At 35.9% G+C, this 18703-nt stretch overlaps 1 protein-coding gene across 32 annotated transcripts in view; it reads right to left on the reverse strand.

Annotated features, from left to right (window-relative positions):
* The window catches only part of Dlg1 (discs large MAGUK scaffold protein 1), a 220945-nt gene that overhangs the window by 26649 nt on the left and 175593 nt on the right, over positions 1–18703 (reverse strand). For all 32 annotated transcript variants that reach the window (XM_087186996.1, XM_087186994.1, XM_087186992.1 and 29 more), the window contains 3 exons: positions 18430–18544; positions 5874–6050; positions 1706–1775 (listed from right to left, as the gene is read on the reverse strand). In XM_087186996.1, the coding sequence (XP_087043122.1) occupies positions 1706–1775; positions 5874–6050; positions 18430–18544 (362 nt within the window). The remainder of the gene's footprint in view (positions 1–1705; positions 1776–5873; positions 6051–18429; positions 18545–18703) is intronic.

Here is an 18703-nt window from a genome sequence, read left to right on the forward strand (position 1 = left end):
TATTACATTTAATACTTCCAAGTGAAGAATTTGTTAAAAGTGAAAATAAAAACAGCACAAGCGAACAAGACAAAAATGTGTAGGGAAAATACAAAACTGAAGAGTTATGCTATCTCCAGTTTTTCTATATTTTCAATAAAAATACCCTATCTATTTATTGTTATCAATGCCATATTGTAAGAGTGCAATAAACATAAAATATCACAAATTCATAATATATACATTAAATAGCTAAATATAATTTCAGTATGTAATTAATATTTCAAAATAGCCAAATGAATGTTAAAAATGTTAATGAAAAGCTGAAATGTTATGTCTGTTGTGAAAATAAAGTCTACAAATCACCATGAAAGGAAAAGCAAAGGAGGAATAGGACATAAAATTATATTATGGGAAGAAATGCAGTTCTGTATCAATGGCAAGCGTATTTTTACCCCACTCAGTTATCATGCATACTTTTGGTGCTGTGTTAGAACACAGTGATTGTATAAAGTTGGTTACAGTCAACAAACAAGACTGAGGTTTAAATACGTCGTTAATTCAGTTAACTTCTTATAGTACAAAAGAAAAGTTACAACATGCAACCTCTTTTTCAATTTGCTGATGTAGTGTACTGAAGTAATTTTAAAGACATACATAAAACAAGCACGAAAAGCACTGCAGTTATTTCAAATCATGAGCATTTACTTGGAAATGTTCCTCTAATAAAAATTTCTATTTTACATATTGTTTCAGATAATTCTGTATTTTCTGAAAGCTACAATTTAAAAGAACTATTTCCAAAAAATTGAACATATTATACAATTTACACAGATTTAATTTCTTGGACCAAGGATCTGATTTAAGTTTTAAACTTTTATGTTTAAGTGCTCAGTGCTATCAGAGAGGTATAGAGAGTAAATTTATTTGCTGAATGAATTTTCACATTCATTTCAAATATGATCAAAGACGTATAAATTATGCTTTAGATAAAAAAACAACAACAATGCGAGACAAAATGTAGCTGTGAAAAGTATTTCACCATAACACGTGGTGAGGCCTCTCTTCAGGCTATTAGAAAACTCCACTGTGGTCAGTTCAGGTAATCAGGAACTACATATCTAGTACAACTGAAGCCAGAACTACCTTTCTCATCTCTTCACACTCAAAATTTTTATTCAAGCAGAAAGATAAGTACATGGAAACTAAATACAGATCTAAAACAGATATGAAGGAATTTCGATATATTTCTTGGCCATCTATAAAACTTGTCACTTTATTCCTGCCAAATAAAGATTCATGTTGATACCAATATTTAAAACATAGAGTTTATTACGGAACAATTTTCCAGAATTAAGGGCATATAAAACAAGGAAATGTCTATGAATTCACTTTCAATAATCTCAAAACTTACATTATGACTTAAGTTACTATTTTGAGGGGACCTAGAACAATCATTGATAATTCATTTATAATAATAATCCTGACCAAAAGTAGGTTGCTAAGAATATATCAAATGATAATTTGATAATTTGGAAAGGTCTGTGAAATAGGTGCTTTAATTTAATAAATGCTTACTATTTCTGTAAAGCACCATGGCAAGAGCTATTCATTTAATTCCTACGGCAAAGTCATTTTCATTTTAACATAGCTCAAATAAGCATTATGAAAAGGCCTATTATTTGCAATTATTAAGTTTTAGAAACAAGAGATTTCAAGTACTCACCCCTTTATCACCTCTTGCTTTAGAATTGAATTTTACTGTTTTTAACCGGGCTCGTTCTTTCTTCTCAACTCTGTCAAAGTACAGATGGTTACATACTTTTTATTTATTTTGTGGTACTGGGGACTGAACCCAGGGACTCTGCACAGAGCTATTCACTCAGTCCTTTATTTGAGACAAGATCTTGCCAGGTCTCTAAATTGCCCATGCTGGGCTTGAACTTAGCATCCTTCTGCCTCAGCTTCTTGAAGTGTTGGGATTATAGGTATGGACCACCATGCCTGGCTCAATAAGTAGTTTACTTATTTACTTATTTTGGTGCTGGGAATTGAATGCAAGGCCTCATACATGCTATGCACACACTCAACCAATGAGCTACATCCTTGGCCCCCAGAATTTTTTGTTGTTGTTTTTTGTTTTCTGAGACAGGGTCTTTCTACGTAGTTCAGGCTGGCTTCTTCAACTCACTAGCAGCCCAGGTTAACCTCAAACTCATAGTGACACTCCTGCCTCAGCCTGAGTGCTGGGATTATAGGCCTGTGCCACCATGCTTGTCTGCTTTTTTTTGGAGATGAAATCTATGTTACCCAGGCTGGCCTGGAACTCTCGATCCCCCTCCCTCAGTTTCTTGAACAGCTGGGCCGACAGTCACACGCCATCATGCTAGCCAGAATATTATTTTTTAAAGTAAAACAAATAGTTTTAGCAGGAAGGGCTAGAACCGATACCTTTGTAATGGGCATCTTTATACTCTAAAATCTTTAGGAATCATCTAGGTTTATAACCTAAAATTAATTAGAACTGATGAAAAACAAAATATAGGGGATCATTTTATCATGAAATATAAAAACCACTGTATGATTATACTTATATATACACTCAAATCCGTAATTATATTGAAATCATTGGGAGGCACTATTTCTGAGTTTAGTGATTTCCAGGTATTTCACGTTTTTAATTTTAAATATTAGCTTAGGGTAGAAGACAGATGAGAAAAATTAAGCTTGATAGATAAAGCAAATTTAACAACTGGTGAAAATGGGTGAAGGATATATGGTTCATTGTACTAGGCTTTTCTCTTTTTTTGTACTTATTTTTCTGTAGCTCTGAAAGTTTAAAAAATAGAAAGGTTGTAAATACATTAAGCTTCACTCCAATGACGTATATACGTAAGTATATAAAGCAACTAGTTATAATATAAAAAATTTAGAGTTTTAAAGAATTTTTGGAAGGCCATGTAAAAACTGGTAACCTGCCTTAGTCCCATGAAGGTGAAACAGATGCTTGTGAATAAGAAGTAGGAGTTTTTTTCAGAACTTTTAAATTTGAACCCCTTCAAAATATGCAGTTAACTGTTCAAACTATGCAAGCAAATAAATTTTCATCTAAGTTAGACTTTTATAAAATACTCAGATTTCAATTTGCAATTATGTTAGTATATCACAAAAAACCCTACCAAAATAGCCTATGAACAAATGTACTTTTTCTTTATTATTAGCTATACTGTTTACTATAGGTACAGCAGAACCTTACCACTGATGGACTTGAAACTTACGTTACTATTCCACAACAAGTCGGATGGTTCATGACATGAATAATTTATAAGCCTGTCTGGGTGCTTACGGAGGCAAGAATTGTAGGAATTCTAATTCTTCATGCTACTATTAGAAGTAAAGAGGTCTAAGCAGGAGATAGTTCTATTTAAGGAAAAATGAGTTTTGAAAACATTTAAGAATAACATAATCAGTTGTGGTTTCATACTGTATTTGAGGGAGAAAAATTATTTCTATAGTGCTACCCATGAATTTGGGGACTGACAGAGGTCTCAAGATTTATCTCTTGCATCACTTCTCTCTTCCACCAAAGCGAGCAGCATTTCTCACCGGCTGCAGGTGCATATTTAGCTCCTACACAATATGACAGGAGGTTCCTAACAGACTCAGGAAAGCACAGGAAAGTATTTTTGAACCTTAAACGCAGCATATTTTATTCCGGGAAAAAGTTATGCTAAGGCGTTGGTTTTCTCAAAGGGGCTTTGTCATCCAATATGAGACTTCACAAAGTTGGATCTCGCTAGTACTATGAATCTAGCCAATAAGTTACAAACCCCATAATCACATTACACATCCTTGCAATACTTAATACCACTCTTGGGTTGGCAGTGTAGCTCAGTGATATAGCCCTTGCCTAGCATGCATGAGGCCCTCCCTAGTTTTATTCTCAGCACCACAAAGTAAACAAAAGAAAACAAAATACTACTTTTTTTGACAAATAGGTCTATAAATATTACATGAGTTGGTATACTTACCAATTATAGTGACTCTAAAAAAATAAGTATAAATCATTCATTAATAAGAACTTGTTTGTTGCATCATAAACTTGACCTCAAATGCATTAACTAGCTATAATAAACATCACCATTTTTGGTGGCAGTTTTAAAATTATTTAAAAAGTCCTTAAAAAAGGACTCTTAGGCAATGATTTCGATAAATCAGATCTCATAAAAAAGCTATCTTGGGGGGATTATGAACTGACATTTTAGTACCTTTCTTGCAGAAAGTGGAGACAGCGAACATTTCTGAGACCTTATAAGGGTAAGCTGAGATCATGCTTTTCAAAGTCACCCTGCACTTAACCACTTTTGCCACTAGATGGTAAATATGCACAAATGAACCACTAAAATGAATGGTTACTAAGTAGAGGAAGACTGCACCAATAGGTCTAAAATAAGAAAAAAGAGATGCAAAACATACCACCAAATATTACTGAAACAAATACCCTTGGATTTACCTTGATATGTTAAATTTAAAGGAGGCAATGCATATAATAAAAAATTTAAGGCCTGTCACCACCTCCATAGGAAAATTACAGATACTTTTTTCCTGCACTGGTACAGACACATGGCATAGTCACTAAAAATACAATCATTTTGCTTTTAGTAATTAGTAGGAGATTTAAAGAACTTTCCATTTGGAGGAGTCATATTTTCTAGTTTTGACATGTTATAAATAGCTATAAAGCACAATATAAAAAACAAAGCATAAAATTACTACTTCTGTATTTATTCAGTTGTGCTGGTGTTTTTTTTTTTTTGGTACCGGAGATCGAACTCGGGTCCTTGCGGTTGCGAAGCAGGAGGCAGAACCACTGAGCTAAATCCCCAGTCCTTGTGCTGTTGTTTTAAAATTTATTTTTATTTTTTTAAATTAATTTTTGGAGACAGGATCTCACTATGTAGTTCAGGCTGACTCTGAACACACTATGAAGTTTAAGCTGGCCTCAAACTCATGCTGATCCTCCTGCCTCAGCCTCCTGAGTGCTGGGATTACAGGTGTGTGCTAACACACCCAGCTAAAATTTATTTTTAACTGTGGATATCTGAAGTACAGTATATAATTAGATGTCATATACATATACACTACAATGTCATATACATATATACTATAAAATCACTACAATCAAGCTAAGGATCACTTTCCAGTTATCTTTTTTTTGGCGGGAGGTGAGTACTCTTAAGAACCTACCTTCTCAGCAAACTGCAAGTAGAATATTGTTACATATGGCTTACTATGCTAAACATTAGATTTCCTGAACTGACTCATCTTGCAGAACTGAAAGTTTGCATCACTGACCAAAATCTTCTCATTCCTCTTCCCTCTAGATCCTAGTAACAACCACTCTATTGCCTATTTTGGATTTCATATAAAAGTGAGATCACACATGTTTGTCTGTCTGTGTCTGGCTAACGTCATTCAGAAGAAGGTCCTCCAGGTTCATCTATGTCACAGAGCAGAAGAAATGTAAAGAAACTGAAAGTGTAACTAAGGATCAAAATGTATAACAGATGTGAAATAGGAAGAAAAGGTCCACAGGGGAAGGGGTAGGGAAAAGGATAGAAGGGAAAGGAGTAAATATGGAAAAAGGAAAAAATGGAAACAAAGTCTTTGTAAATAGGGAGGGGTGGAGAGGTTGAACAGAGGGCAGGGGAATGGAGAAAAAATAAGAACCAAGATGTATCATGTAAAGATACAAACTCTCAATAATGAATGTCAGCATATTGTATACCTAAAATGTACCAATAAAATTAATGAAAAAGGAAGAAATGTAAAGAAACAGCAATTACTTAGGCTATCTATGTCCTACTTCCAAATGTTAAGAAAAACATATTTACCTGCGTTTACTGGGAATCACTCCAACTTCCTCACTCTCACCATCGGGTGTGACTTGCCTGGCTTGCCACCATTCATCATCAGAAGCATTAATAACATGGAGGATATCTCCAAATTTGAAGTTCAGTCCTTGACTGGGAAGGCCACTGTCTTTAGTCTTGTCATAATCAAAAAGGGCTCTAGACTCAGAAGAAAAAAGTCCACAATTGTTTGTTATAGTAGTATTAATCAATCTGAAATAAAGACAGGATTCTGAAATGATAGATAATTTTTTTTTGGTACTGGGGATCAAACTTGGGACCTTGCGCTTGCGAGGCAGGAGGTGGAAACCACTGAGCTAAATCCCTGGCCTGAAATGGTAGATAACTGAACAATGTACTATGGTAGGCAAATAATACTAAGGACAATTTTGTACTATAATAAGACAGTAAGACAAAAAATAACAAAATTGATGTGTAATGGAAATGGTTTGTTATTTGATACATCACCTATTTCCTATTTCTTTCAATACTATAGGAGGAAAAATTTTTTTTTGAGACAGGGTCTTGCTATGTAGTCTAGGCTGGCCTCAAATTCACAATCCTCCTGCCTCAGCCTCCTGAGTGCTGGGATTTCAGGCATGTGCTATCATATCCAACTTTCCTTTTTTTTTTGGTTTATTTTTTGAGTCAGGGTGAGTTCCAGCTGGCCTTGAACTTGTGGTTAATCTTCTATCTAAGCTGCCTGGGTGCTGGGATTACAGGCATGTATCACTATATCTGGCATTTTCTTTACTTTTTAAATGTGACCTCCAGAAAATTTAAAATGACCATGTGTTTCACAATATGTTGGATCATGCCAACACATGCTTTGGAATCAGACTGCTATAGGCTTGAGTGCTGTGTCCTGACTTACTAAGTTTTACTGTAGTTCTGTATTTGCTTGTTTTGCTTTGGGTAGTTTTTGGTTCTCAGTCTTATCTGTCCAATGGGGCTAATAATACTTGTTGTAGGGTTGTTCTGAGATTAAATCAGATTTGGTAAAGTGTGTAGGATAAATTTTAAAAATGCTTCTGGGTGTGGTGGTGTACACCTGTTGTCCCAGCTACTTTGAAGGCTGAGGCAGGAGGAATTGGTAGTTATGCTTTTCAATGTGTGCCAGCCTGGGCATCACAGAGAGGCTCCATCTCATAATGAAATCAACCAATGCTCTTAGTATAATCCAATGAGAAACACACACACACACACACACACACACACATTTTTTGTGGTACTGGAGTACCACTGAGCAACATCTTTGGCCCCTTTTATTTTGTGAGACAATGTCTACTCAGCTGTCCCAGGTGGAAGTTGAATTTGAGATCCTCCTGCCTCAGCCACACAAAGTGCTGGGATTACAGGCATATACCACCACACCCAGGTGACAACCTATATTACTGAATTTCTAAAATGAAGGCAAATCTAGAGAGTTGCTCTAAAATAACAGAGCAAACATTAAGAGATATTCTTAGCTAGGCACAGTGGTGCATGCCTATAATCTTGGTTATTGTGGAGGCTGAGGCAAGAAGGGCACAAATTCCAGCCAGCCTGGGCAACTTATCCAAGACTTTGTCTCAAAACAAGAGTAAGAGAGATACAGATACAGCTCAGGGTTCCCTGGGTTCAATCTCTAGTATGAGGAAAAAAATTCTTTTTATTTTGACCAAACACTTAGAAAAACAAACTCCCTGGTAGATTTGTTTTATTAGTTGTGGATGGTAAGGCTAGACTGACATAATGATTATTGCTTCAGTTAATTATTTCTTCCATTTGTTCACAAGACTAGAATTAACAGCATTTCCAGAGTCAATATCAAAAATGAAAACTACAGATGACTTTATCAGCTGCCCAAATATTTAGGAAGAGTACTTTATTAATTTGGCATTTGTAAAATGTTAGTATTTTAAAATCTGGTAAAAAGAAAATATTGTGTCCTATCATTTAATTAGTGAACAATATTTTAAAAAATTAAATTTCTGAGTTGAAATAAGCTCTCTCAAGAGTACAGCAAATGCCAGGCGTGGTAGCTCATGCCTGTAATCCCAGCACTCAGGAGGCTGAGAGTTCGAGGCCAGCCTGGGCTACATAGTGAGTTCAAGGACAGCCTGAATTGCATAGTGAGATCCTGTTTCAAAAGACAAGAAAAAGCCAGGGATTTAGCTTAGTGGCTCCACTGACTGCCTAGCAAGCACAAGGTCCAGAGTTCGATCCCTGGAGTACAGCAAGGGCTGAGCACAGCTCAGTGGTAGTGTCTGCCTAGCATGCACAAGGCCCTGGGTTTTATTCCAAGCTCCACAAATAAATGACAGGAAAGGATTCCAGCAATTACCTTTTTAATACAATTTATTCATTCTTTTATTATAATATGGCAGTTGGAAATTAGTATATAAATCACATTCTTTTCTTTTCTTTTTGCAGCACTGGAGATTGGCCTTTGCACTGACCTACATTCCCAGCCTTTCTTATTTTTATTTTTAGATAGGCTCTCTCACTAATTCACTAAGTTGTTCAGCTAGGCTCAAACTTGGGACCCTCCTGTTTCAGCCTCCCAGAGTGAGGGATTACAAGCGCGTGTCACCCTGCCTGGCTAATATCTATTTGAGTTACAAAAAATCTCCACGGAATACATGAGTTACTGATTATAAGAGTGCAATGAACACTGGTCAACCCTCCATCCAACCTGCTACGATTACACACAAAACATTCATCAGTAATTCAAGTTTCATTTATGTATTTTCCCCTGATTCTGCTCCCCTTGGACCAAGTGTTAGCCACTAACAGGAGGTAACCATATTTTTAAATAGTGCATATTATTTTGACCTTCTTCCTTTTTTTGTTGGTTTGGTTTTATCACATACATGTGATGACTTAAGCAACATGATAATTTAACTTGTTTCAGAGCTTTCTAAAAAGGTATTACACTATAGGTAGCCTTTTGTGGCCTTTTTTTGGTTTGTTTTGCTTTTGACTTTTGAAATTAAAGAACTGTAAGATTTCTGGTTAACTATGGCAGACTGGCTACATGTTTCTATTTCCTTTCCATCCTGAAACTCATTAAAATGACAATAAAAATGAAACATTAAAAAAAAGAAACATAAAAGAGAAGACAACAAGAGAAAAGAGATTTTAACATATTTTCAGATGATGACAAGTAAACTTGGCAGACTGAGGGAAGCTGTCACTAGGCTGTCTTAAGAAAATGATACCGAAGCCAGACACGACGGTGCATTCTGTAATTTCAGCCACTTGGGAGCCTGAGGCAGGAGGATTGCAAGTTCTTTTTTTTCTTTTTGGTACCGGCAATTGAACTCAGGACCTTCCACTTGCCAGGTAGGCGTGGTGCCACTAAGCTAAATCCCTGGCCCTAGGATTGCAAGTTCTAAACCAGCACAGACAATTTAGTGAGACACTGTCTTAAAATACAAAAATAAAATGGCCTGGGGATATAACTCAATGCAAGGCTCTGGGTTCAACCCAGTACAATTAAAAAAACAAAAACAAAAACAGCACAAAAGCAAGAAAGGGGCATTGAAACAAGGTTTATTTCACAAGATCTCTAAAGATGCCCAGGCGTTACAGGTGTACAGTACCAAGGTAGACAGGGATAAGTTATAGTATCAAAAACAGAAGGTGGAAGCACCGTGGAACTCGGTGGTGGTGGCATGCACTGGGGGAGATAGGAATGTGCAAGACAGAAGACAAATAAATGAAAAGAAAATCCATGTGCTGAAAATGTAAATTCTAGCAACCTAGCTTATACTGTGGGATGATTAAAGTTTCCTTCTATAGTTACTGAATGACACCAAAGAAAGGAATACCCTGAGGCAGGAGGGAAGATGAGTGAGCCAATTTATCCCTTTCACCTGTTAGCTTCTAGTTAAATCTACTAGCTTCTGTTCATAAGAATAGAAAACAAGAGGGCTGGGAATTTAGCTCAGCGGCACAGTGCCTGTCTGGCAACCATGAGGTCCTGAGTTCAATCCCCAGTACAAAAACAAACAAAAAAACAAACAAATAATCCCCAAGAAAACAAGGATCTCTAAATATTTAAAATTCACATATCCAAATTAAAGAAAATAAGCTAACTAGAAAAAAAAGGAACACAGAGAATGCAGAGAATACTGGAAACAGAACACTTCAGAGAAATATGAGATATTACGTCCATGAAATAAAAAGGAGATGACAAAAAAGGAACAATAATGTAAGGAGGAGCTGTTGGAAAGTAATGTAAGGTACCATCCCTCCCCTTAAATCTCAAATTCTCCACTGAGGAGAAAGCAGAATAAAGTCATTTTCAGATATGCTCAGATACAAAACAGTACCTACCACCTATTCTTTTCTCAGGAATTTACTAAAGGATGGCCTCTGGTAAGATAAAAGCAAACCAAGAAAGAAGAAGTGTTACGTCTAGAAAATATTCTGATACCATAGATAGCAATGTGAGGAAGAGAAGGAGGAGGGAAATGGGTCCCTGGGAGCCAGTAAGGATCTGAAGGAAGAATTAAAGCCCACAGGGAGAATGAGGAGAGAGACTTTAATAAGAAGGAGATGACAACTGGTGCTTTCTCCCTGATCCCTGACACTGTGTGGGAAGGGTGGCTTGAACCTGCAGACATACGGTGACTACTGACAACCCCAGAAGCCTCCATAGAGAAATGTACCAGTGAATGAAGCAGACTGCAGTGCCTGGTGAGTTATTCAGGTTCAGATGTCCCGCAGGAGAGGGCGACTAGCTAGTAGCTATCTTGGAGAGAGACTAACTGAGCTCAGAACTCAGAGCAGCTGTGGGCTGGCTCCATCAGGGTGAGACAGAACCAAGTTCAAGTTGGCAGGAGGTCAAGGAGCCAAGTTCAAGCCAGCAGGAGGTGCATAGATTGTTGCAGGCTGAAGAAATTGAGTTCTAGCCCCACAGCCAGAAATGAGCCTGAGCTTCAGAACTAAAGGTGCAAGCTGGCTGGGATTATCTACTACCCCGCCATAAATCTACGGCTGGCTTGTTGGGATTAATCAACATGGATCTGGACTTTGCCCACTCTGTCTATGAGTGACAGCAGAGTCACGCCTTAAAGTGGACATTTTTTCTTATTTTTCTTGTTTTTGTTTTGCCCTTTTTCTTGTCTTTGTTTGTATATAAATGTGAACATTGTTTCTAGTTCTGTTGTTGTTCTGTTTGTATTTTTATTTCCTCCTTCTCTCTTTCCTTCCTGTGTTCTTCACGTTTCCCAAAGTTTGCGTAGTCTCTTGTCCTCTAGCCTTGCTTCTAATTGCCTCCTTTATTTCTCCATTTTTTCCTCCAACCAACCCCTTTTAAATTTTCACCTGAGGGTGAAAAATTGCCATATTGCAGGCATATTTATTGTGTACAATTTTCTGGTTTGTTTTAGATTTTGTCATATAACCACAAATCTAGTTCATATGGTTAAAGGTGGCAAATTAATAGTTACCACAGTTTGTCATTTTCTAGGCTGTGTTTGATGCTATTGTTATTGCTGACTGTATTACTTTAGCCAAGGTGACATAACTGTTCTAATCAGCTGTTCTTCCCGGTAAGCCAAGACAGACTGCCTAAGGCTCATAAACATTATTATAGGCCAGTGCCAAAGAACCAGGTGCTAGGCCAAATAGGCAGCAACTCCTCATCCCTGATAAACTGAAGAGATAAGATCTTGGAACAGACTCAAAACTCAAAGGCTAGCTAGACCTGGAAGACATCTCTGAGAAGTAGTCATTTCCTAAGGGTTCTAAATACTAGCAATAAAGCTACTTCCCATAAGCAATTTATAAGCAGCAACCCACGAATTAAAGGGGGGGGGGAGAGTGGGGGGGGGAGAGGGGAAGAAGGACAGAGGGAGGGAGGGAGAGAGAGGATGGGGGAGAGAGACAGAGAGGGAGAGGACATTTACACAAGAAACTCCCAGCTCACCAAAGGCAAACGGGGCAATGAGGTGGCACAATTTGAAATCCACCCACCTGGACATTCTGAAGTAGTAACAGTGGAAGTAACAAAGCAGATGAACGAGGCTCTAGAAAAAAATCAAATCAGAAATAGTTTCTCAGATAACTAAAGAGATGATGACCATAATGAAAGACATGATAAGTGATGTTAGAGCAGATACAGATAAAAAAAAGAAAAATGATGGAAACCATGAATGCCCAAAATAGGAATCTGTGAAGCAGATTGAAACAGATATCCAGGAGATTAAAAATTCCATTGAAAGTATATGCAGCAGAATGAGCCAATGTGAGGACAAAATATCAGATATAGAAGACAGGATTGCTGTTAGTAATCATGAAAAGAAAGATTTCTTAAAAACAGCAAGGCATCATGAAAAATCAATCCACCAGCAGCTAGATGATGCAAAGAAGATTAACATAAAATTGATTGGAGTCAATGACAAAGTAGGATACAGAGCTTATGACACTAAAAACCTATTCTCAGAAGTAATGGCAGAAAATTTCCAAATTAGGGAAAAAGAATTTGACATACAGATAAGTGTGGCACATAGAACTCCATTTAGCCAAGATTAAAAAAAAAAAAAATCTACAAATCTACACCAAGGCATATAATAGTGAAGATTTCACAAATTCAACACAAGAAGAGAGTATTAAAAGCTGTTAGAGAAAAGAAACAAATCACCTAAACAGGAAAGCCCAATTAGAATCACAAGAGACTTCTCAACACAAACCCTTATGTCAAGGAAAGCTTGGAGTATTTCAAGCCCTAAAAGAAAAGAAATCTCCAACTTGAAGTGATGTACCCTGCAAAACTATTTTTCAAAATTGGAGAAATAAGACACTTCCATGACAAAGAACACCCGAGGATATTCATGAACACCAAACTAACACTCCAAAGTGCTTTGAAGGATATTCTAGAAAAGAGATAACAAGGATTATAACTCCATGAACCCGAACAGAATGAATCTACCAGGTAAGGCAAGAAATTAAACAGAGCAGTAAAAAAGGGAGCCAAAAACAGAAAAATAACATGACAAGCATAAGTCAATACATATGAGTTATAACCATCAATGGTAATGGTCTCAATCAACCACTCAAAAGAAACAGGCTGGCAGAATGAATCAAGAAGCAAGATCCAGGAATATGCTGCATATAAGAAACACATTTAATTAAAAAAGAAATTCATAGACTGAAAGTCAGAGGATAGAAAACAATACTCCATGTGACAAGAACCCAGAAAAAGGTAGGAGTAGCTATCTTATCTGCAGATAAAGTGGGTTTCAAGCCAGGACTGATTAAGAGAGACAAAGAAGGTCACTATATCCTTGTAAAGTGAACAATCCAAGTGATAATCATAAATATATATGCACCAAATACCAACACACCCAACTGTATAAAGCAAATATTAAAGAACGTGAAAAATCTAATACACACTAATACAATTGTAATGGGGGATCTCAATACCCCACTGTCACAAATTATCAACTGGATAAAAAGTCAATAAAGAAATACCAGATCAGAAGTAAACTTTTGAACAAATGGACTCAGTAGATGTCTACAGAGTGTTTTACCCCACAATATCAGAATATACATTCTTCTCAGCTGCACATGGGATGTTCTCTAAATTAGACCACATACTATCTCATAGAACATACTTAAGTAAATGCAAAGGAATTAAAATTATCCCATGCATATTATCACATCATAGTGCAATGAAATTGGAAATCAATGGCAAAAAACCCCACAAGAACTTCATAAACACATGGAAATTAAATATCATCCTCCTGAACAACCAATGGGTCAAAAATGAAATTAAAGAAGAAATCAGACAGTTTCTACAATTAAACGATAATGCTAATACAACACACCAGAACTTATGGGATACAATGAAAGAAATGGGGGAAATTTATAGTGGTGAATTCCCACATCAAAAAAAGAGCAAGCTCAAATAAAAAACCTAATGTTGAACTTCAAGCTTTTAGAAAAAAGAAGAGCAAGTCAAACCCAAAGACTGTATAAGGGAGGAAATTATAAAGATCAGAGGAAAAATTAATGCAATGAAGACTAAGAAAACAATATAAATAATCAATGAGTCGAAGAGTTGGTTCTTTGGAAGATTAAATAAAATTGACAAATCCTTGGTCAACCTTATCAAAAAAAGGAAAGAAATGACTTAAATCCATGCAATTAGGAATAAAAAGTGTGAAATCAAAACAGATCCTACAGAAATCCAGATGATCAATACTTCCTTTGAGAACTTGTATTCTAGTAAGATAGAAAACATCGAAGAAATGAAGTTTCCTACATACATATGAATTATTAAAGCTGAATGAAGATATACAAATTCTATATAAACCAGTATCAATGAAATTGAAGATGTAATTAAAAACCTACCAACAAAGAAAAGCCCAGGTCCTGACAGATTCACTGCTTAATTGTACAAGAAATTTAGAGAAGACCTAATGCTGCTACTTCTCAAACTCTTTAACGAAACTGAAAAGGAAGCAATACTTCTAAATCCATTCCTAGAAGCAAACATTACCCTGTTATCAAAACCAGAGAAGGATCCAACCCAAAAAGAGAACTACAGGCCAATCTCTCTAGTGAATATAGACACAAAGATCCTCAATAAGATACTGGCAAACAGAATACAGCAAATCATCAAGGTTATACACCATGACCAAGCAGGACTCATCCCAGGGATGCAGGGATGGTTCAACATACGCAAATCAATAAATGTATTATACCATATTAACAAGGCCAAGGGCAAAAATCATATGATATGATCATCTCAATACATGTGGAAAAGTGTTTGACAAAGCCGAACACCCATTCATGATAAAAAACCCTACAGAAAACTAGAATAGATGGGCTTTATCTCAATCTAACAAAAGCTATCTATGACAAACCATGACAAACCAACAGCCAACATCATACCAAATGGACAAAAACAAAGCTTTCATTCAAATCAGGAACAAGACAAGGATGTCCAGTAGTACCACTCTTATTCAATATAGTTCTGGAAACATTAGCCAGAACAATTAGACAACAGAAAGAAATAAAAGGAATAAAAATAGGAAAGAAGTTAAACTGTCATTATTTGCAAATGACATGATACTGTACATAGAAGACCCCAAAAACTTCACCAAAAGACTTCTAGATTTAATAACCAAATTCAGCAGCACAGCTGGATATAAAGTCAACACTCAAAAATGAATAGCATTCCTGTACACAAATAACAAACTCACTGAGAGAGAAATTAGGGAAACAATACCTTTCACAATAGCATCCCCCCAAAAGAAATAGGAATATCTAATGAAGGAAGTAAAAGACCTATACATGGAAAACTACAGTTCTCTGAAAAATGAGATTAAAGAGGCTATTAGAAAATGGAAAGATATCCCTTGTTCTTGGATAGGAAGAACCAATATAGTGAAAATGGTCATACTCCGAAAACTGTTATATAGATGCAATCCCAATCAAAATACCAGTAGCATAGCTCACAGAATTAGAGAAAAAACCCCCCAAAATTCATTTGGAACCAGAAGAGACCTAGATTAGCAAAAGAAATTCTGGGCAACAAAGGTAAGACAGGTTGCATCACAATCCCTTACTTGAAATTATACTACAAAGCTACAGTGATAAAAACAGCATGGTACCAGGCAGGGGATTTAGCTCAGTGGTTCTGCTGCCTGCCTCACAAGCGCAAGGTCCTGAGTTCAATCCCTGATACAAAAAAAACAAAAACCAAAAAAAAGCAACAACACCCAAACAAACAAACAAAAAACCAAAAAACCCCACCATGGTACTGGCAAAAAATCAGAACTGAGGACCAATGGAACAGATTAGAAGAGGCAGAAACAACTGCAAACACACCCAGCCACTTGATCTTTGACAAAGGAGCAAAACATCTTTATTGGAAGAAAGCCTCTTTAATAAATGGTGCTGGAGGGCTGGGGATTTAGCTCAGCAGCACCACACTTGCCTCACAAGCACAAAGTCCAGAGTTCAATCCCTGGTCCCTCCCCACCCCTGAAAAAAAAAAATGGTGCCAGAAAAACTGGGTTTCCACATGCTGAAGTTGAAAAGTAGATCTATATCTTTCACTATGGACTAAACCCAAATCAGAATGGATTAATGATCTAAATATTAAAACAAACACTAAATCTAATGGAAGACAGAACTCCTGAAGACATTGGTGTAGGCAAAGATTTTATGAACAAACCCCTGATTACACAGGAAATACCACAGAGAATCAACAACTCAGATCTCATCTTATTAAGCTTTTGCACAGCAGAAGAAACCACCAACAGAGTGAAGAGACAACCCACAATGGGGGAAAAATTTTGCCAGCTGTTCCTTAAAGGACTCAGATCTAGAATATATAAAAGAACTAAAAAAAAAAATCAGATCCTCCAAATTTAAAGACTCAATCAAAAAATGGGAATTTGAAATGAATAAACATTTCTCAGATGAAGAAGTAGAAACGGCAAATAAATAAATGAAAAAATGTTCAAGTTCACTGGTCATTCAAGAGCTACAAATCAGAGCAATGCTGAGATTCCATCTCACTCCAGAAAGAATGGCTGTTATCAGAAAATCAACCAATAACAAATGTTGACAGGGGTGTGGGGAAAAAAGGAAGCCCTCTCCACTCCTGGTGAGAGTGTAGACTAGTGCAATCACTGTGGAAATCAGTGTGGAGATTCCTCAAAAAACTAAAACTAGAGGTTCCATTTGACCTAGCCATTTTCCTTCTCGGTATCTTATTAAAAGCATCGTACCACTGTGATATATGTGCACCCATGTTTATACTGGCATAGTTTGTGATAGCTAAATCTTTGAGATGGCCTAAATGCCTATCAACTGATGAATAAAGATGTCATTTTTTAATAAAATGGAGTACTGCTCTGCTATAAAGGATAAGCTTGAGATATTTCTACGTAAATGGATGCACCCTGAGACCATACTCTTAAGTGAGATACATATGTTTAAATACTGCAATGTTTCTCTGGTATGAGAAACCAAAAGTAGAAATAAAGACCAAAATGTGTAATAGATACTGGAAAATGAAAAAAATGTTCAAATGAGAAGGGGAACAAGAGAGGGGGAGGGAGAAAGGAAAGAAGGGGTAAGAAAAAAGGAAAAAAAAATGGAAACAAAGGTGTTGTAAATAAGGAGGGGATGAGGGGTTGAAGGGAGGGGAGGAGAATGGAAAAAAAGGAGAAGGAAGATATATCATGTACAGGTACAAATTCCCCTTGGTGAATGTTATCATTATATACATCTAAAACATACCAATAAATATTTTGCTCAAAAAATATAGAAAAATAAGGATATTAATAACTTTGGAACAGAAACATTTCTTTTAGTGGTAACAAAGGTTAAACTCAAGGTCTTACACATGCTGGGCAAATACTATACCACTGAGCTACATACACAGCCCTTTTTATTGTTTTATTGGAGACAGGGTTTCGGTAAATTGCTTAGAGGGGCTTGAACTTGTGATCCTCCTTCCTCAGCCTCCTGAGGAAGTGGGACAGATGAGTTTCATAATTCTTAAGTATTACAAGAACTGGATGGAGAGAAAAATTTGCTATTTAGGATTCTCATCTCATCAGGGTATAAAGAATGAAATGAGTAGAAACATAACAAAAGAAGAAAGTAAAAAAGTATCCTTTTATTATGTATCATAGAATAAAATTGAGATAAAAGTCATAGAACATAAAAATATAGAACACATGTTCATGTATACAGATTTTTTATATGAACACAAATGTGTGTGGTATACATGTCTATTTATATAACATATACTATCTCTCTCCAGATATAAATAAAAAATATTAGGAATAGGTTCCCCAATAAGATCAGGAGAAATGAATGATGAATGAAGAATGGTTGAGATTACTTGTAGTGGTTAATTAAAATTATAGTATACCGTTTTCAGTAAAAACTATTAGAAAAAGTATATCCAATACAGATAATGCTTTGTTTCAAGTTTCATTAGTCAAGTGAATGAAGAAAAAGTTTATATACTAATGGTATATACATCTATGTTGCTACATTGATCTTACAGAAAAATAACGTCTTCTCTTAAATTTAAAAAACAAATTTTCTAAAATGTATTTTTTGTGAGGCTATCCGTATTTGTTTCTCATATACATATATATTTTAAACTTATTTTCATATGCTCACTTTGCTATTATGGGAATTGCCATATAATTAAGTGATACTCAAATGGAGCATATTCTCCTACAAAAGCACACAAGTAAATCTAAGTATGGGAGGATATACCAAGCTTGCAGTCACTACTAAAACATCTATCAAAAAATTTCAAGTCCATAATTATTTTGTCTTTCCTTATCAATCATTACTATTCAAAGGCTAATACCATATAACTTCCATTAATGAAATTGTAATAATATTCTAGCTTCTGAAAGATACACTATCAGGAGATCATTAAAAAAGCACTTTATGGATTTGCAATATATTTTCCTGTAGTAAACCTAGGTAAGTCACAGTGAAAATAAAATAATTTATATGCACAAATAATTAAGGGTTACCATAAGTAGAAGTAAAAATTTACCTGACATAGAGGGATCGCTTCTGGCTAGTTCTCAGAGAGCCTGATCCTGAACTAATACTACTATTCATCATCTGCTCCCGTAAGTCATGTATTTTTGCTTCAAAACGACTGTACTCTGATGGAAGAAAAAGAAATAAATTTATATTTTACAGTTAATAACTTACTAGAAAACAATGCATTAAATATTAAAACTGTCCTAAAATCGATCAAATGTGGTTAGACTCCTAAAATAGTAACCTGTATATGATTTTGTGCAAGTAAAAACCTTCTAAAT

Source organism: Heterocephalus glaber, unplaced genomic scaffold, assembly GCF_053883595.1.
Source record: "Heterocephalus glaber isolate CG9 unplaced genomic scaffold, H.glaber_assembly_v1.0 deba00001504, whole genome shotgun sequence".
NCBI lineage: Eukaryota > Metazoa > Chordata > Mammalia > Rodentia > Bathyergidae > Heterocephalus > Heterocephalus glaber.